Source organism: Rhinopithecus roxellana, chromosome 4, assembly GCF_007565055.1.
Source record: "Rhinopithecus roxellana isolate Shanxi Qingling chromosome 4, ASM756505v1, whole genome shotgun sequence".
Taxonomy (NCBI): domain Eukaryota; kingdom Metazoa; phylum Chordata; class Mammalia; order Primates; family Cercopithecidae; genus Rhinopithecus; species Rhinopithecus roxellana.
The window spans coordinates 32,450,717-32,470,784 of NC_044552.1; the positions used below are offsets into that span (position 1 = coordinate 32,450,717).

Consider the following 20,068-nt stretch of genomic DNA (forward strand, 5'->3'; position numbering starts at 1 on the left):
GCAAGGGGTAATTAAGGTTGCAGGTGGAATTAAAGTGCTGATCAGCTGATATGGGGATTACCGAAGTGGGCCCAATGTTTAAGGGTTCTTATATGGGCGAGAGGAGGCAGAAGAGTCAGAATCTGAGAAATGGCGTTATGATAAAGATTTGGCTGGCTATTGATGGTTTCAAAAAAGTTTAACATTACAAAAAAGATTTGGTGTTTAGGAAATGTTAGCTTGACATGATAGTTGATTCCTACTGTACCCAGCAACCATATTCTCTTTTTATTTCTATTACGTTCACAAACCAGGCCAGTATATCTGTAGTCAAATAATTAGGATTTCAGCAATGTACTCATCAAAGACTTTATGACTTTCTTTTGGAAAAATGATTGTCAGATGATAGCTTTGTATGACAGAAACTTCATATTTTATATACCTGTGCATAAAGAATGCTCATTCTAAGATGGATGCGAACTGAATAGAGATATCTTGATAGATAGTTTCTGGACCTCTTGGGAGTTCTAATTAGTCATGAAAGTGTAAAAACAAATAGTATATGGTGTGCTTTGATGTAGGATAAGAGTTAAAGGAAAACAGTGAGGATGAAGAAAAGTGAGGTTGAAATGAGGATGAAAATATGGTATAAATAAAAAAACTATACAGATTTTCACAGTTTGATCAGTTCTGTGTGAGGGTAGAGTTTTTGAATTTTCGATTCCTGAACAAATGTCTCACTTTCTTTTCCCCGTTTCTTTTACTTTTCTCGTAGGACTGCATTTTTCTCTTCAAGGAATATCAGACATCTTTTCATAAAACAAGGAAACAGATTTTAGAATCCTCAGGGGAAAAATCTTTTGAGGTTTCAGAAATGTATATATTTGGAAAATTTGAAGCTTTTTGCAAACGACTGGAGAAGGTAAGCATTATGCAGTCATCATACCCCACTCCACACCACACCTTTTTGGTGATTTTGTATTTTATGTAGTGCCATTGAGAATTATTGTTCCTGATATCTTGTCTCACTATTGTTATGACTCGTCTAATATTACTTACAGGTCACTGCATTTTATTATAACTTATTTTTTCATTCCTGGTTACTGCCTTATGCCAGTAACATAAGCGCTATGGTCAACTTTCATATCTCTCAAGACCTCAATTTATCTCTACCTATGGAACTTCAGCTTAAAAGGCTCTGCTCTTAACAATTATATTAGGCTGAGAAAAAGTATGAGATGAAATACCTGCAAAGCCTGGTGGAAGTCAGTAGTTGTGGAATCTCTGGATGTATAAGCATGTCCTCTTTCTGAGCCAGTGTATATGGTGTGGGTGGTATCTTTGCTGGACAGACATAGGTTTGATTCATTTATTAGGACTGGTTGGGAAGGAGTGACATTATTTCGGGGGATATAGGCCAGCCCATATCAGCGACTTCTTGGAGTCATCCTTTGAAAAGTATGTAAAGATCTCATTTAGGTATTCTTCCCCCAACTTCGCTAGTTCCCTGGATCCTCCTAGTATTTAGAATCTTGTTCATCATTTGTTGGAAAGTAATGCGGGACATTACATAGGTTGAAGACCTAGACATGTTTGGAAGCCTATTTTTATTAGTAACTTCCTGATCAAGCCAGGACAGGAAAGTATGAGTAATGAACAGAACCAAGTTGCTGAGTGGGATCCTTCATACATACTTCTTTGATGCTGTTTTTTTCAATTTGTTTCTTTAACAGCTTTATTGAGACATAATTAATATACTATACTATTTACCCACTTAAACTGTACAAGTGAATGTTTTCTAGAATATTCACAGGGCTGTGCAGTCATTACCACAATCTAATTTTAGAACATTTTCACTCCCACTAAAAGAAACCTTGTGCCCATTATCAGTCATACCCCATTCTCTCCTCTCCCCAGTTTTAAGCAACCACTGATCTACTTTCTCTATAGATGTACCTATTCTGGACATTTTGTATAAGTGGAATCATATAATATGTGGTCTTTTGTGGCTACTTTCACTTAGCATAATGTTTTCAAAGCTCATCTATATTATACCTTTTTTTTTTTTTTTTTTTAGACGGAGTCTCGCTCTGTCGTCCAGGCTGGAGTGTGCAGTGGCGTGATCTCTGCTCACTGCAAGCTCTGCCTCCCGGGTTCACGCCATTCTCCTGCCTCAGCCTCCCGAGTAGCTGGGACTACAGGTGCTTGCCACTGCACCTGGCTAATTTTTTGTATTATACCATATTTTAGAACTTCATTCCATTCATCATTGAAGAATATTCCATTGTATGGATAATATCACAGTTTATTTTTCTACTCATCAGTTGATGGACATTACGATTATTTCCACTTTTTGGCTATTATGAATAATATTGCTATGAACATTTGTGTACAAGAGTTTGTGTAAGCATATGTTGTCATTTTTCTTGGGTATATGTGCAGAAGCAGAATTGCTAGGTCATATGGCAATCCATGTTTAACTTTTTGTTGATAACCCCAACTAACCAGCAAAGTATGAGGTTTATGATTTCTTCACATCCTTGCCAACACTTGTTATTACCTGTCCTTTTGAATTTAGCCATTCTACTGGGTATAAGGTGGTGTCTCATTGAGGTTTTGATTTGCACTTCCCTGATCGCTAATGATGTGGAGCATCTTTTCATGTGCTTTTGCCCATTTGTATATCTTCTTTGAAAAAACATCTATTCAAATTCTTTGCATAGTATTTAACTGAGTTATTTGTCTTTTTTTGTTGTTGTTGAGTTGTAGGAGTGCTTTATATATGCTGGGTATAACTTCCTTATCAGATATATGATTTACAAGTATTTTCTCTTATTTTTGGGTTATCTTTTCACTTTCTTGATGGTGTCCTTTGAAGTATGATAGTTTTTAATTTTAATGAAGTTCAATGTATCACATTTTTCTTTGTTTTCCTTGTGTTTTTGATGTCATATCTAAGGAACTGTTATACAGGGCTGTTTTATGCACAATAGATTTTAAAAAACATTTTATTTTTATTTACTAAATTAAAAAAAATTGAGATGGGGTCCTGTTGTTTTACTCAGGCTGGAGTGCAGTGGCGTGATCATAGCTCACTTTGGCCTTGAACTCCTCAGCCTCCTGAGTAGCTGGGACTATAGGCATGTACCATCATGCCTAGCTAATTAAATTTTTGTTTTTTTTGTGGAGATGGGGTCTTGCTATGTTGTTGAGCTGGTCTTGAACTCCTGGCCTCAAGCAGTCCTCCTTCCTCAGCCTCCCAAAGTGCAGAATTATAGGCATGAGCCACTGTGCTCAGCCAGTAGGGATTTTTGGGGGGCAAATGTTCAATTAGGCTACTAGAACAAGTCAAATTAATACACAGGTCTCACTGGTTAGGACAAAGATGCTTAATGTTCTGACTCCACTAGAGCATAAACCTGGAGGTGGGTCTCGGTTACCCTTATTTTCCAGGAGCCAGAACCCTTGCCAACCTGGGTGCCATTTTGAAATTGGTAGTTTCAGGACTCAACCTTATTAGTGGTAAAGATGTTTGCGGGTGGGTCTAATGCTGATAGAATGGTCATCCGTCTGTGAAATAGCAGCCCAGGAATTCCTCTGACGCTAGAGGAAGTGGTCTGTAATGACCAGCTGCATCAGCTGCACCCACTCTGGTCTCTGGAGAAGCCATGCCTCTGGTTTGAAGAATACAACTTCAAGCCACAAGTGCTCAGCAACCAGAGCTGAGGTAGCACTCCCTAGAGGCCTTACCTAAAATGCATCCTGATTGCTAGGTTGTCCCAACTCCCTTGTACTAAGAACGCCTTGACAGACTGGCATTTTTCCCATTGGATAATTGGTGGATATCGGTGTCCACTCTCAAAGGTGGGGCTGTCAAACTTAACCCTGAAGTGTGTCCAGGATTTTACATAATCCGCAAGAGATGGTTACCGAGCTGCCTAGGTGGGCTTCCTCTGATGAGTAGGGTATGGAAGGGGCCACTGTTTGACTACCCTTGTGAACTCTTACACAGACGAAAAGGAGAGCCGGAAGGGTGCACTAAGAGCCTATTAGGGAAAGCTGAGATTTGAAGTCAGAATGACCAAGTGGCAAAGTCAAAGGGCAGACAAGACTGAGGTTGGGGTTGGAGAGCTGAGATTTCAGAGTTAGGCAGATATGTTGGGGCCCTTCGAGGAGTAAGTGAAGAAGGCTCTAGTATGTCAGTGTTAGGATGTCTGAAACACACCTTTTTATGACAGGTATAGACTTGATGGTGCATTGAGTATGCCAGAATGAAATGTGTACAATAGTCTTTGCTTCTTCCTCTTCCTGCCATGTAAATTTTGGTGAATATTGGTGTTTTCCAGAGCTCTATCTTCAGTTTTGTTTTCTTCTCACCCTGAACATTTGTGGGAGAGAAGAGAAAAGTTGGAGAGCTGGTACTGCTGGGGGAGATTTGAGGATCTGGAGCTAGTACGTGAGGTAGGGTCTCCACTCATGGTGACGCTGAGATGAGGGAATCACAGCAAGTTGAGAACTGGAAAGGGTGCAAGGTTGGTGAGCCAGAGGAGAGACTATATATTGGTGGTGAGTACTGAGTGATTGAACATTGATAGAGAGATGTTGAAAAAGTCAGGGCCAGGACACACTAGCAGGAGCATGGCCTTGGTTGATTCCTACAGCTGGCTTTATGTTGCTCTGTGTGGTATGGGGACAGAGGGTCCACTGGCTAAGTTTGAAGGGCAAGCATGGGACTGACCACCATGTCTGCCTCAGATGACCCCTCATCCAACCAATCAACAAAATAGAGGACGTGTTAGTGACAGGAATTTTTTCCCGGTCTCTGGCTGTTGGAGCCAGGTGGTAGAGTAATGAGGTAAGGGTAAAGGAAACAGTCTTAGCAGGTTAGAATAACAGAGTAAGCCAGTAGTAGTTTGCTTTTTGCTCTTTAAAGTAGTTGAGTGGAGCACATGTGTTAGGAGGAGACTCAGACAGTTCCTGTGTTTATATAGAGCATGCGCAACATGCTGTAAATCCCAGTGGCCTTTATTTCCTCCACATTTGCAGTGGCTTCTAGGATGATAGTAGTTTTTGGAAGTGTATGGAAATAGTGGAGTAAGAGCAACAGTTGCTTTGAAAATAGTCCTTCTGGGTGACCATACACGGGGATTCATGTGAATTCTGCTGGCTGTGTAGGAGGATCAGTGGTGTTGTCTTTATGGTGTGTGTGGTATTTGGAAGATTCTCTGAAAACAGGTTTATTTCCTTTCTGGCCATCGGACAAAGGGGCCAGCCCTGGAGAGGATTGAGCATTGTTCTCTAAAGCAGAAGTCAAAATGGGGAAGAGTAAGGAGTAGCCTGTGGACATGAGTTTTTTGTTTGTTTGTTTTGGTGAAGTAGGTGGTGTTAGGTTGAGACAAAGGCAGCCATTTCTGAAATAAAGTCCATTGTGAGGGTTTCCCAGGTCTCATCACCGGTCGGGAATGATTGCTGCCATTATTCAAGCTTCTTGGGCCAGACTTTTACCTGAACGCAGGCGTCAAAGAGGGAACACAGGTGGCTATGTGCCAATGTTAATTGTCAGAACTATAGTGAGGGCCAAAAAGCAGGGTAGAACTTCTGAGTCCAGTAATCCAGTGAAATGATTTTCAGAAAATCCTCAAGAGACCGCAGAATGAAGCTGTTTAGTCAAGTTCCCTGCCAACCTTGAAAGAAAAGGTGATTAAACTCTGAAAAAGGTTGTGAACTCTCTCTGGATATGATATAACGTCTTCTGTCTTAGTCTAAGAAGTAAGAATGACGGATGACAGATTTGTCTTCTGTTTTATCTCCTCTGGTTGGTGTTAGCTAAATTATTCTAGGTCCTGTTTAATGGTTTGTGTTTTATATCAATGATTCATTAAGAGCTTATTTTAGGGAAGTTGCCTACTATCTCATTTAAAAAAACAAAATAACATTTCTCTTTTTAAGATTACAGAAATGATAACTATTGTGCAAACATACTCAACCTTGAGTAATTCTACCATAGAAGGAATAGATATTATGGCAATAAAATTCAGAAATATATACCAAGGGGTTAAGAAAAAGCAATATGACATTCTGGATCCAAGAAGGACAGAGTTTGACACAGATTTCTTAGAATTCATGACAAAAATCAGTGGTTTAGAGGTAAGTAATTATACCTTATTTTTACCTAGTAAAGCTGAAAAGTAGTCGATAGTACTATCCAGTACTTTCTGTAAATATTTACATATGATGTTTCTATATTTATGATTTATTTTAAGTTCCTCTTTCACATTGATCAAACATATTTGCAGTGTAACTTTTAAACTACTCCACTAAAGGTTTTGTTTTTTTAATGAATAATGAGCATATTTAATAAAAGACACCAGAGAATAACTAGAAGCCCAAAGGGCTTTTATAGCTAGGATTCTTTTTTTTTTTGAGATGGAGTCTTACTCTGTCACCCAGGCTGGAGTGCAGTGGAGCGATCTCGGCTCACTGCAACCTCCACCTCCTAAGTTCAAGTGATTCTCCTGCCTCAGCCTCCTGAGTAGCTGAGATTACAGGCACGTGCCACCATGCCCGGTTAATTTTTGTATTTTCAGTAGAGACAGGATTTCGCCATGTTGACCAGGCAGGTCTTGAACTCCTGACCTCAGGTGATTCACCCACCTCAGCCTCCCGAAGTGCTGGGATTACAGGTATGAGCCACTGCACCTGGTCTCATTTTTAATTTACATTAAAATTTGTATTTGATTCTTGTGCTAAGGAGCCAATATTATTTTTCCAGCTCAAGAGAGAATTTGTAAACATTATTCTTTATCAAGTGTGATAAGATTTGAGAACAGATTAGGAAGATGGATCACTCTCCCTGTGGCCTTATGCTTTATGCCTACATTCTCTCTGCCGCTATAGAGGGCAGCTCTGAAGAGGCGTTCCTATCCTGTGTGTCATAGATTCAGGGACACCAGATGGATGACGGGTAGTCAGAAAGTATGTCAGATGAGACTGTAAGATGTTTTTCTCTCACCTTTTGGGCTATATGACCTCAGTTGCTCTCTACTGTTAACTGAAACTACTGTTAACCTACGTTTAGCCCAAAGGAATGGTCTCCTCTTGCTGCAGAATTTCCTGGAGACACAAGCAGGGATAAGAATACACTTTGTACACTTTTTAAGTCTGATATCCTTGCCATGAAACTGTGAAAAATCAGATGTTTTCCTCATGTATTTAAAAAATTCTTTTTTTTTTTTTTTTGAGATGGAGTTTCGCTCTGCCGCCCAGGCTGGAGTGCAGTGGCCAGATCTCAGCTCACTGCAAGCTCCGCCTCCCGGGTTTACGCCATTCTCCTGCCTCAGCCTCCCGAGTAGCTGGGACTACAGGCGCCCGCCACCTTGCCCGGCTAGTTTTTTGTATTTTTTAGTAGAGACGGGGTTTCACCGTGTTAGCCAGGATGGTCTCGATCTCCTGACCTCGTGATCCGCCCGTCTCGGCCTCCCAAAGTGCTGGGATTACAGGCTTGAGCCACCGCGCCCGGCCTAAAAAATTCTTTTAAAACTACATTGCATGTAACCTGGGCAATATAAATACATAAGAAAGATCCTAAAATTCTACCACTCTAACGATAACACATTTTGTTTTTGGCATGGATTTCCTTTCAGTTTTTGAAAGTTAGACTCTTTGATGCTAAGATATATTATATTTTAATTATTACTTTTAGTGTTTGGCTGGTTAGGTAGGGTGGAGTTTCCTTCTAAAATGCTTTGAAAGTTAAATCCTTATGGCAATGGGAATTTTTGAAAAACTTGTTATCTCTTAAATTCTTTTTATGATTTATTAAGAAAGATCATATGTTATAAAGGCTTTATTGTGGTCTTAGATTCAAATTTTAGCTTTCAGTAAATTTAGAGCAATATTAACCTTTTAATAGTTAAATAATTTACTTGAGGCATCAGTGTTTTAATTTTTCTTCCTTTTCCAATGTTTGATTCATGGGTGTGGTATATATTAATAGACCATACCAATATGATCTGTATATACAAATGATTTGCAAAGAATGGTTCAGTTCCATCTTTTGGGTACCAGGAGTTTGGAGTTGACTGTTAAGGATGGTGGGAATATTTATTTATTTATTTATTTATTTATTTATTTATTTTTATTTTTATAGAGACGGATTCTTGCTGTGTTGCCCAGGCTGGTCTTCAACTCCTGGCCTCAAGCAATCCTCCCATCTCCCCCCACAAAAGTGCTAAGATTACAGGCATGAGCCACCACTCTGGACCAATGGTGGGACTCTTGAAAGAACATTTTCTACTTCTTGTACTTCCTTAGCAGTAGCAAAGAGGTTTCTGAGAGCAACAATGTCAGCAAATGACATCTGCTGACCCTGGTGTCTATAGCATCATTATACTATTCTACCTGAAGTTCTATATATCCCAAAGAAAAATGCTTGTAAGGGACCTTCACTCCTTTTGTAAATTCTCTAGATCAGAAATATCCGATTGGTAATAACCTGCAAAGGCAAACCACATGTCACTTTAATTTTTCTAGTAGCCACATGAATAAAAGTAAAAAGAAGCAGGTGAAATTAATTTTAATACTCTATTCAACCCAATGTGTTAAATATTTTAAGAGGTCATTAATATAAAATCATTAATGAAATATATTGTATTCTCTTTTTTGTACTAAGTCTTTGAAATCTGGCAGTATTTTACATTTACAGACATCTTGCTTCTACGTAGTGACATTTCAAGTGCTCAATAGCCACGTGTAGCCAAAGTCCATCATACTGAATGATGCAGTTCTTGATACTTAGATGGTAGATGTGTTTGAGGCTTGAGGCTATCTTAATTCTGTAGGAAAGACATTAACTGTTGTTCAACAAAACCAGTGTCTTTAACAGCAAAAATCATTTAAATATTAATATTTTATTTTAGGTACAAATACAGGCATTTATGAACAGTAGTTTTGGGAAAATCTTATCTTCTCAGCAGGCTCTTCAGCTACTTCAAAGGTATTCGTAACACTTTAAGCAGTGTAGTTTCTAGGGGGGGTAACTTTAAATCTGAAAATACAATTTCAAATTAAAATGTTGTTGGAAATCTCTCCTATGTAAACCTTAAAACTTACAAACATAAACCATTCAATTACCACTAAATAGACTGGTAAAAATTTGAAATGAAGAATTATATGTTCTAATTGCATTTTTTTGGTAGCAGAAAGTCTTTCAACCAGAAAATGAAATTATTTCTCATGGTTCCCCTCCCTGCCCCCAGCCATGTAATATGTTAGGGGTTAATTTTATAGGTATTGTTGGAAAGGGAACAAATAATGTTTACTCCTACATACTGAAAGAATTTCTGAAAGTGAGATTATCTAAGAGTAATAGATTCCAAAACTTGCCATTTTCCCTCCTGAGGGCTCCTGCACCTTAAAAAAGAATTGTGTATACTTAAGATGTACAGCGTGATATTTTTATATATATAGTGAAATGATTACTACAACCAAGCCAAATGACGTATTCATCATCTCACCGAGTTATCTGTCCCCCACATTTTTCTGTGGTATGAGCAGCTGAAATCTTCTCTCCTTTAGCTTCCTTTCCCTCCATCCTAAGAGCACTACTCTCTCAAAGGGTGGGGAATCCCAGATTAGAGGACTGAGTGGGACTAGAAGCCTTTCCCTTTCAGCACAGAGAGGGCTCAAGACCTGTGTCAGGAATGCTTGTGGAGCTCTTTCCTGAGAGCCAGCGGATCTAGGGTTGGGTCTGGCTTTGCATAGTACCATGGCTGTAATGATGGAGACCTGGTGAGACCATTGTAAAAAAAGTCAAAACAGAAATAACATGATTTTGACATGTGACAGTACTGCACAGATGGCAGGTACCATTTTTTTAGCGACTTCTGTCTCTGTCTCTCTCTCTGTCTCTTTCTCTTTTTACCTGTAGTGTGCTGGTGTCAATTCATTTTATTACCAGAATATTGTAGTTTTTAGTATTTCCTGTGTGTCATTCAGTCTCTGAATGGAAGTGACATTTAGCAACAAAGTTGTTTTTATGATTATGGTTATGTGGTTATATGGAATTGCATGGAATTAACACTGGCAGAAGGTGAGTCAATGTGTTCTCTTCCATCTTTGCTAAACCATTTCCTCACTCATCGTGTAATCCATTTGTCATTTTCTCTTATCTTGCTTGAATCCCCAGACTTGTCTAGGTCTCTTTTAGTTATAGGCATTTCTGACCCATTTGTAATTTAAATAATTATTTTTGTTACTCTCGACAGATGTCTGTCTTTTCCATAAGATAATTGTAGATTCCAGGAGAGCTAGGATTGTACCTCCTATCTTGTTCATTGCTTTATCCTAGGACAATGAATGAGGGCTGGTATGAATATTTGTCAAATGAATGAATGGATATTTACTATGACAGCAGTTCTTAAGTATATTTCTCATTTAGTTTTTAATTATTCAGCTTCAATTGCTTTTAGATTTCAGAAGCTGAACATTCCCTGTCTTCGATCAGAAATAAACCACACAATTGAGCGTATTCTTCAGTACTATGTGGCTGAACTTGATGCTACTAAGAAGGCAAGTGGCATGTTTACAAATAAAACGGTACATTAGCACAAAAAGAAAAAAAAATCTGAAAATATTTGCCATCATTGTCTCATGCCAAGCTTTTCAGAGTGATCTTTCACTGCTAAGGAGCACTGACGCTCCCTTCTGGGTGGGAAGGTGCTTGACAGTGTATATTGCTGGACAGCCAGATTTACACCTCTTTGCTCTGAACTGTCTTGCCAGTTATCCCACCATCATTTGTTGAATAAGATAAGAAGTCCTTTCCTCATTGCTTGTTTTTGTCATTATTGAGTATGTACCCAAAGGAATAAATCGTTCTGTCATAAAGACACACACGCACATATGTTCCTTGCAGCACTGTTCACAATAGCAGAGACATGGAATCAACCCAAATGCCCATCAGTGGTAGACTAGATAAAGAAAAGGTGGTAGATAAAAAAGAACGAGATCATGTCCTTTGCAGGAATATGGATGAAGCTAGAGGCTATTATCCTAAGCCAACTAGAGCAGGAACAGAAAACCAGATACTACATGTTCTCACTTGTAAGTGGGAGCTAAACACTGAGTACACATGGACACAAAGAAGGGAACAGTAGACACTGGGGCCTACTGGAGGGTGGGAGAAGGGAGAGGATCAGAAAAAGTAACTAATGGACACTAAGTTTAACACCTGGGTGATGAAAAAATCTGTACAACTAATCCCCATGACACGAGTTTGCCTATATAACAAACAGGTAACCCCGAACTTAAAAATAAAAGTTAAAAAAACTATCTTTTTGTGACCGTTTTCTGGTGTGTATATAGCAAAGCCCGTTTAAGTTAGTATTTTTACCTATAGAAATATGGGCTCTAGATACTATTATGACAGATACTAATATTATGCAGCTATGTGCTCCTTTTGAATACCTCCTTGAACTTTGGGATGAGGGCAGAAAAAAAATACATGTAATAGGAAATAAAGGTGAAGAGAAAATTAAGTGTCATATATGGGCAACATCATTGTTTCAAAGTCTCAGGTTACCTCGGATGTGCGTTTACATATTTATTGGCTACCTACTGTATATAAAATGTGAATAATGATGAAACTATACAAAGGTAACTGTATATATTTTTTTTGCCTTCTCCCTTGTATTGAATTCAAACATTAACACCAGATTTTTAATTACAGCTTTATCATTCTCAGAAAGACGACCCCCCTCTTGCTCGCAACATGCCCCCTATAGCAGGAAAAATACTCTGGGTGAGGCAGCTCTATCGCCGGATAAGTGAGCCCATCAATTATTTCTTTGTAAGCCAATAATTAAATTTTAATATGTGGATTTTAATATATGGATTTTAATATAACAAATATATTGTATCCTATAATATTCGTGTCCACTAAAGTAGCCAACGAAGAGCCAATTCTTTTACCAGAAAAGGAAAATTTAGTTTGTAAATATACTTGAGAGAAACAAAGTCAATTCCTTCAGGTTTAGTAGATAAACCAATCTAATTACAGTTATCTCAAAGTCAGTGAATCTTATAATTTTATGTCTTTTAATAACACAGGACACCTTGTAAAGCCTTTAAAAAAATAAAAATTAAAAATTTGAAAACACAGTAAAGTACAGGCCTGGCACAGAAGCTTACTTCTGTGTATGGGCAGATAGGTCACTGATATATACTCAGTGAAGGTGGAGATAAACCCAAAGAGTGTATTCCTGTGTGAAGAACTGCCACTGAGAGCGGAATATAATACAGTTGATTCATTCTCTGTGTCCCTAAGATTATTAGAGTTCTGAAAAACAGGACAGTCTTGGTTGGGCCCTGTTGGCATTCTGAGACTGCCAGTTTGTCTTTTCTTTGTCGTTGTTATTTTCTTAAATTTTATTTAAGAGACAGAATCAGAAGGCAGAGTTGGTTTGCCTGGTCTCGTGTCTTTTGCTTATAGAACAACATAACTACAAAACAGTAGTTTTGCAAGTAATTGTATTATTTAAGCATTATTAAATATGAAGATTCTGTTGTTTCTCTTTTGCTGCTATCATTTGTGTCATTGTTCTGAATATTAAAAAAAAATTAAAACCCTGAGTCCCTACTCGGGGGACTCAGTTGCTGATTGACTTTGTGGTGGGAGGGCCCTGTTTGACATGTGAATCGAAACCTAAATCTTTTGATTTTTACCTTAAGAAATTTTATTATTTATTTATTTATTTATTTATTTATTTATTTATTTATTTATGATGGAGTTTTGGTTTGTCGCCCAGGCTGGAGTGCAGTGGCGCAGTCTCGGCTCACTGCAACCTCCGCCTCCTGGGTTCAAGTGATTCTCCTGCCTCCAGCCTCTGGAGTAGCTGGATTACAGGCATCCGCCACCATGCCTGGCTAATTTTTTTATATTTTTAGGAGAGATGGGGTTTCACCATGTTGGCCAGGCTGGTCTTCAACTCCTGACCTCAGGTGATCCACCTGCCTTGGCCTCCCAAAGTTCTGGGATTACAGGGGTGTGCCACGGTACCTGGCCAATAAATTTTATTTTATTGTATTTATTTATCTTTTTGAGACGAAATCTCACTCTGTCACCCAGGCTAGAGTGCAGTGGTGCGATCTCAGCTCACTGAAACCTTCGCCCCCCAGGTTCAAGTGATTCTCCTGCCTCAGCCTCCCGAGTACCTGGGATTACAGGTGCCTGCCACTACACCTGGCTAATTTTTGTATTTTTAGTAGAGACGGGATTTCACCATCTTGGCCAGGCTGGTCTTGAACTCCTGACCTTGTGATCCACCCGCCTCGACCTCGTGATCCACCCACCTCAGCCTCCCAAAGTGCTGGGATTACAGGCGTGAGCCACCACACCCGGCTAAGAAATTTTATTTTTATTGTTTGATACATGGTTACCTTTTTTTGTGTGCTGGAATTTAGGAATTTGCCCTGATACTCACGGTTCAAGGAACATCAGTCAATTATATCTTGTCTAGAGCAGTGGGATGGGATCAGAAAATGAGGTAGAGACTCTGAATGCCTGGGGCAGGCTGTGGGGCTCGAGGCATCTCTCTCTCTAAACCCTTTCTTTCCTTTTCCAGTCTTCCCTCTATGTACTGATAACGTTTCCCTACTTCTGCCTCCTGCTGATATGGCCTTCTGTATCTCTGTTTTACTGTGAGGCAGAATCTAAACTGGTAGCATAATTATTTGATATCATTTTACATATAAATACTTTCATTATTTGGATATAAAAACATTCAGCAATCTTTTAAAGTAAATCTTTCTTTTCCCTTAAAAAAACAGAAAAACTCAGACATTTTATCAAGTCCGGACGGTAAAGCTGTCATCCGTCAGTATAACAAGATCTCCTATGTGCTGGTGGAATTCGAGGTGGTCTATCACACAGCCTGGATCAGAGAGATTTCACAGTTACATTACGGTGTGTATAACACTGCCGTGAGCCTGCAAAGTAGGGATTAGGTGATTTTGAATGAATTCATAGTTCTGGAGAACTTTTTCCATCCCTTCCACATAATCTTAGGATAGTTACAATTTAGATTTAGGGATGCTACAGTGGTTTATTTGTTTACAATTGTTAACAATATTCTGATTTTATAAGTGAAAATGATCATAACCTTGAAGTTGACATACTTAACTTAGGATTTTCCACTGAAAAACAGTATTTGAAAGTAAAAATATCTTTAGGGATATTTCTCCAGACTTTATGAAGGTGTTCATATTCAGTTGTATCATGGTATAGATTCAAATCTCAGTCCCATTCTGGGGAGAAAAATTGCATCCTGCCTTCTTTCCTCTCTCCCTGCTTCCCTTCCTTGCTGTGTCCCTCCTTTACTTTCTCCCTTTTTTTATTACTGAATTTAATTTCAGATTTGAGCTCCAGTAAATGAAGCGTTTTAGTGCACTGTGTCTGTGTGCCTCTCAGGGGAGGGCTTATGTGTTGCCAAGGCTTTGGGTGGAGTTAAATGTGAGACGGGATGGTTCTTAGCCATCATCCAGCCCTCCGGGATGTTGTTTTTGTGTAGGCTCAGTGGTTGGCCAGTTCAGATTCCTGCTTTGTCTTGTCTTAACCTTAAGCTCTTAGTTACAATCTCAATCCTAAACTCTTATCTGTGATCTTGGCGGACCCCTTACCATGTCCCTTGGTAGAAAGGTTTCTCCCTCCCAAATCAGGGTCTCCACCTAAGCAGAGCACAGCACTGCAGGCACAGGAAGCACCAGTTCTGCAGGTGGGTTGCTGGAACGATGGTGAGAGGAATCACTCCTACTTCTGCCTCTTGGTTCCAGAACTCATGTATTTTAGCTGTGTGGGGACACAGCACTTGTCTACAGGCCATTGATTCACAGCATACCTGCATCCTAGAGGACAGTGCCCCAGTCCCCGCAGGGTGTCGTCCCTAATAGGAACCATAGGTAAGCCTTTAATAAGCCACTTTTATCAGGCCAGCTGTTTCTGGGTGCTGTGCTATATGGAGGACCCTGTGGACGCTAAAGAAAGTCTGTTTATGGAGCAAAACTCTCCAGGGAGCTTCGAGAGGAGTTTAAAACTCAGACTATGGAAAAAGGCAAAAGAGAATTTTTAACAACTGAAGCATATACGGGTTTTGTTTTGGTTCTACAATGCCGTGCACTTAAATTTTTTTTTTCTCCTGGTGGTTTTTCTGCCCTCAATACCCTTTCTCTTATCTGCACGTATTCAAAAACAAGCTCTACAGTCACCTGTTTCATACAGCCTTTCCTTATTCTTCCTGGCAGAAAATAATAATTCCTCCAGAGCTCACCACACACTTCGTCTGTAGCTCTTTCTCATGACACTTACTGCTTTATAGATCTACCCTGTGTCCCCTACACATTCCAACGTTACCCTCTATGTCTGTTTCATCTGATATCCTTTAAAAAGTGGTCATATCTAACATTCATACAGTGCTCACCATGTGCCAGGCTTTGTCTCAACATGTTACATGTATTGTGCAAATTACTTTAATCCTAACAGCAACCCTCCAAGGAACTATTGTTAGCCTTGTTTTACAGATGAGAAAACTGAGGCACTGACACGTTAAGTGGCTTGCCCAAAATCACACAGCTCATTCAAATTCAGATAGTCTGGCTCCCAAATCCGTTCTCTTAACATTGTACTGTACTGTTTCTAATAGTGCCAAGAATGATGCCTGGCATGCTTGGGAGCTCTTAAAATATTTTTAAAATGTCCAATAAGTAGACATTAGACAATCTTGATGAATAATGATTTTATCAAGTTTCCCGAAGAGTTTGTTTCCCTTGAGAACATCAGTTGGCCCCTGTTGGGTGCAATATACTCATTGTAATGGATTGATACCCAGGAGAAGTGGTTGCATACAAACAATATGAAGTAGAATTCTTTCATACTTTCAATACTAAGTATAATTCTTTCATGTTCTTTCACAAGTAAAACAAACAATCAGAATTCTTTAATGTCTTTTATTTCATTTCAGAAAAGTGAATTTCTCTGGAAGGCTTCCTTTATCCTAGTGACGTAACTGTACTTAGCCACACATAGGAGTTTGTAGTAATAATTAGATATGTAGCATCAGCCTCCTTTAGTTGGTTGCTCTGTAAAGTTTCTCTGATGGTGATTCACATAGAATGAAATGCTCATCTTGTCCCAGAGCAGAATTCCTGGCTGTCGTTATTGGTCCATTTTAGTTGTCTTGTTGACTTTTTGTCTTTTCAAGCAAGCTCATTTCACTGTTCAAAAGTTCTTTTGGAATCTCCTTGGTAGGATAAGTGATTTATTTATTTACTTATTTTTATTTTACTTTAAGATCTGGGATTTCTGCACCTGTCCACCCGTCATCTAGGTGTTAAGCCCCACATGCATTAGGTATTTGTCTTAATATTCTCCCTCCTCTTGCTCCCCACCCCCTAACAGGCCCCGGTGTGTACTGTTGCCCTCCCTGTGTCCATGTGTTCTTATTGTTCACCTCCCACTTATGAGTGAGAGCATGCAGTGCTTGGTTTTCGGTTAGGATAAGTGATTTCTAACACATCTTAAAAAGATTCTAAATGAGTTGGATAAAATTTTAAGTTGAAATTGTCATGAAACTTGCATCATTAAGGGCCATATCAAGACTAATTTTATCTGATGAGTAAAAGTCAACTAACTTCAAAGAGATATACAGACTATTTTCATTTTACTGGAAGTTTGATGTGGCCACATTCAACAAAACAATGTGAAGTTTGGAAGATGTGGTGATTGTGTTGTTTGTTAATACAAGATGTAATTCAAACTAGCACATACTAGTCTATAATAAGTGTTTTATTATTATGCCTGTAGAAGTTCTTTGTATTAAGCTGACAAATAATCTAAGGCTACCCAGTAAGAACGGCTTGGGCCTATGTATTTCAATTCATAATATAATAGATATCTGAAAATGCCTGTTTATATGAATGATGTTTATGTGAGATGTAGTGTAAAACATCTTCCCTCCATTCTAGGAGTTCACAACTCAATGGTATTTAATAAATATTTCTTACTGATATTGAGTCTAATTATCAGAAATTCAGGATGGAGATTAAATTTAAATAAACCTCTTTAAAGAAGACAGTTTGGGGTCTGAGTGGGAACGAGTTTGAAATGAGGTAGGGCATCTTTTGTGATTCTAACCATCTTCTGGTTCTTTCTCAAGGGTCAACTCATAATCCATAAGATAAACTAACATAGATCTCTTCAACCCACTCAGAAAAATATTGCAATTCATAGCACAAAGCACCATTCTTGGTCAATGTTTCTCTCCCTGGATCTGATTTTATGGCTTTGCAGACACTCTTCATTCATTTATCTTTGTTTTGAGTTTTGAGTATTCACTATGTGCCAGACGCTGTGCCTTAGCATCTGGGGCATCTAAAACATTTCCTTTGCCCTCAAGAAGTTAGTAGTCCAGGGGGCAAGACAGAAACATAAACAGAGCTGGAAGCAGAAAGGAAATTCAGAATGAGTTAATGTCAATCATTATTTATTTGTAGCTTTACAAGCCACGCTTTTTGTGCGACATCCAGAAACAGGGAAGTTGCTGGTTAATTTTGATCCCAAAATTTTGGAAGTTGTTCGGGAAACTAAGTGCATGATAAAAATGAAGTTGGATGTACCAGAACAGGCAAAGAGGTTGCTAAAATTGGAAAGTAAATTGAAAGCAGACAAACTGTATTTGCAGGTAAGATAGATTATGTTTTCTAATTATATTTGAAGGAGCTTTTTGGTTAAAAAAAAAATATATATATATATGTATACACATATCCCTACAGTTATGCTTCATGGCATTGAGGGAAAATTTGTTAATATGTTGATTCTTGATAGAATTAAAATACTGACTTGCAAACCAAAGATAAGATTGGAAATGGAAAGCAAAAAGTGAGAAGATTATCAGAAACCAGATTTAGATTTCTGGATAATGACACTGACGAAATAGCAAGTTTCAAAAAATATTAATGTAATTTTATAGATCTTGTGCATTAAATTTTATAATATAGTTATCCTAGAATATTTATGAGATATAAATTAATAAAGTGGGTCGACAGTACAATACAAGTAGAGATGATTGTCAACATTGTGAGGCAAAAAGGAGCATTATTTCAATTAAAGTTCACTAGTACGTCAAACTAAAATCTAACAAAATGAAAACGGCAGGCAAAAACTGACATTAAAATGTACTGCTGGGCACGGTGGCTCACGCCTATAATCCCAGCACTTTGGGAGGTCAAGGTGGGTGGATCACTTGAGGTCAGGAGTTGAAGACCAGCCTGGCTAACATGAGGAAGCCGGGTGTGGTGGTGTGCGGCTGTAATCCTGGCTACTCTGGAGGCTGAGGCAGGAGAATTGCTTGAACCCGGGAGGTCGAGGTTGCAGTGAGCCGAGATCACGCCACTGCACTCCAGCCTGGGCGACAGAGTAAGAAAAAAAAAAAAAAAGTGCCGTCAAGGGTTGGTGATTGATTCAACCTTTGATTCAAAGATGAAATCAAAGTATATTCAAATCCTAACACATTGTTTCTAAAATGTTTGGCAAGAGTTAAGTAACATGAGAATTTCTTTAGAAAGCCAGTTAAAATAGCAAGCTGCATTAACTCATCTTCTTTGCTTTTCTTGGCAGGCTGTGGACATATATTTTGGGAATGCAGGAAATTATATAAATGCAAGGACATTTTTCCCGAGTACAATTAGTAATAGCAAAAGACTAGAGTCTAACTTCAACAATAGAGAACTGATTAAATATGAGTTATAAGATAACTACACAGACATTAATGGAACAGCTGAGCAATGAGAAAATGAACTCTATTTGTGTGGTACAAAATTTATAATTTTATAATCAATCATATAATAAATAAACTACAAACTTTTCCTGTTTTTTTTTTTTTTTTTCTTTTTTTTTTTGACAGAGTCTTGCTCTGTTGCCAGGCTGGAGTGCAGTGGCACGATCTCCGCTCACTGCAACCTCCGTCTGCCGGGTTCAAGCGATTCTCCTGCTTCAGCCTCCCGAGTAGCTGGGACGACAGGCGTGCGCCACCATGCCCAGCTAATTTTTGTAATTTTGGTAGAGACGAGGTTTCACCATGTCGGCCAGGATGGTCTCCATCTCTTGACCTTGTGACCCGCCCACCTCAGCATCCCAAAGAGCTGGGATTACAGGCCTGAGCCACTGCACCTGGCCTATTGTTTGTCATTTTTATGATAGCCCTCCTGGTGAGTGTGGGGTGATATCTCCTTTTGATTTTGTTTTCATTTCCCTAATGGCTGGTGATTGTTGAGCACCTTTTCATGTGCTTACTAACCTTTTGCATACTTTCCTTCAGCAGCATCTATTCAGATCCTTTGCTCATTTTTAAATTGAGTATTTGTCTATTTTTTTTGATTATAAAGTTCATTTTAGGTTTTAAATACTAGTCCCTTATCAGATATATGATTTGCAAATTTCTTTTCCCATTTTTTTGGGTTGTATTTTCATTTTCTTGTTGGTGTCCTTTGAAGCACAAATATTTTAAATTTTGCTGAAGTCCAGTTTATCTACTTTGTCTTTTGTGTTTTTAGTGTCATATCTAAGAAACCTTTTTCAAATACAGAGTCATGAAGATTTATGCAATGTTGTCTTGCAGCAGTTTAGCTCTTACCAAAATAATATTTATTTTTATTTTTATTTATTTATTTTTTGAGACGGAGTCTCGCTCTGTCACCCAGGCTGGAGTGCAGTGGCCGGATCTCAGCTCACTGCAAGCTCCGCCTCCTGGGTTCACACCATTCTCCTGCCTCAGCCTCCCAAGTAGCTGGGACTACAGGCGCCCGCCACCTCGCCCGGCTAGTTTTTTGTATTTTTTAGTAGAGATGGGGTTTCACCGTGTTAGTCAGGATGGTCTCGATCTCCTGACCTTGTGATCTGCCCGTCTCGGCCTCCCAAAGTGCTGGGATTACAGGCTTGAGCCACCGCACCCGGCTTATTTTTATATTTTTTTAAACTAGAGTAACATTAGCATTGTAGAAACTGACTTTGGCATCAGAAGCTACACACGAGCTTTTTTAC

At 38.9% G+C, this 20,068-nt stretch overlaps 1 protein-coding gene across 3 annotated transcripts in view; it reads left to right on the top strand.

Moving 5' to 3' along the window:
- DNAH8 (dynein axonemal heavy chain 8) overlaps nucleotides 1-20,068 on the top strand; it is a 332,681-nt gene that overhangs the window by 55,721 nt on the left and 256,892 nt on the right. For all 3 annotated transcript variants that reach the window (XM_010389720.2, XM_030929346.1, XM_010389721.2), the window contains 7 exons: nucleotides 755-901; nucleotides 5,929-6,126; nucleotides 8,898-8,974; nucleotides 10,449-10,548; nucleotides 11,708-11,827; nucleotides 13,807-13,942; nucleotides 17,524-17,711. In XM_010389720.2, the coding sequence (XP_010388022.2) occupies nucleotides 755-901; nucleotides 5,929-6,126; nucleotides 8,898-8,974; nucleotides 10,449-10,548; nucleotides 11,708-11,827; nucleotides 13,807-13,942; nucleotides 17,524-17,711 (966 nt within the window). The remainder of the gene's footprint in view (nucleotides 1-754; nucleotides 902-5,928; nucleotides 6,127-8,897; nucleotides 8,975-10,448; nucleotides 10,549-11,707; nucleotides 11,828-13,806; nucleotides 13,943-17,523; nucleotides 17,712-20,068) is intronic.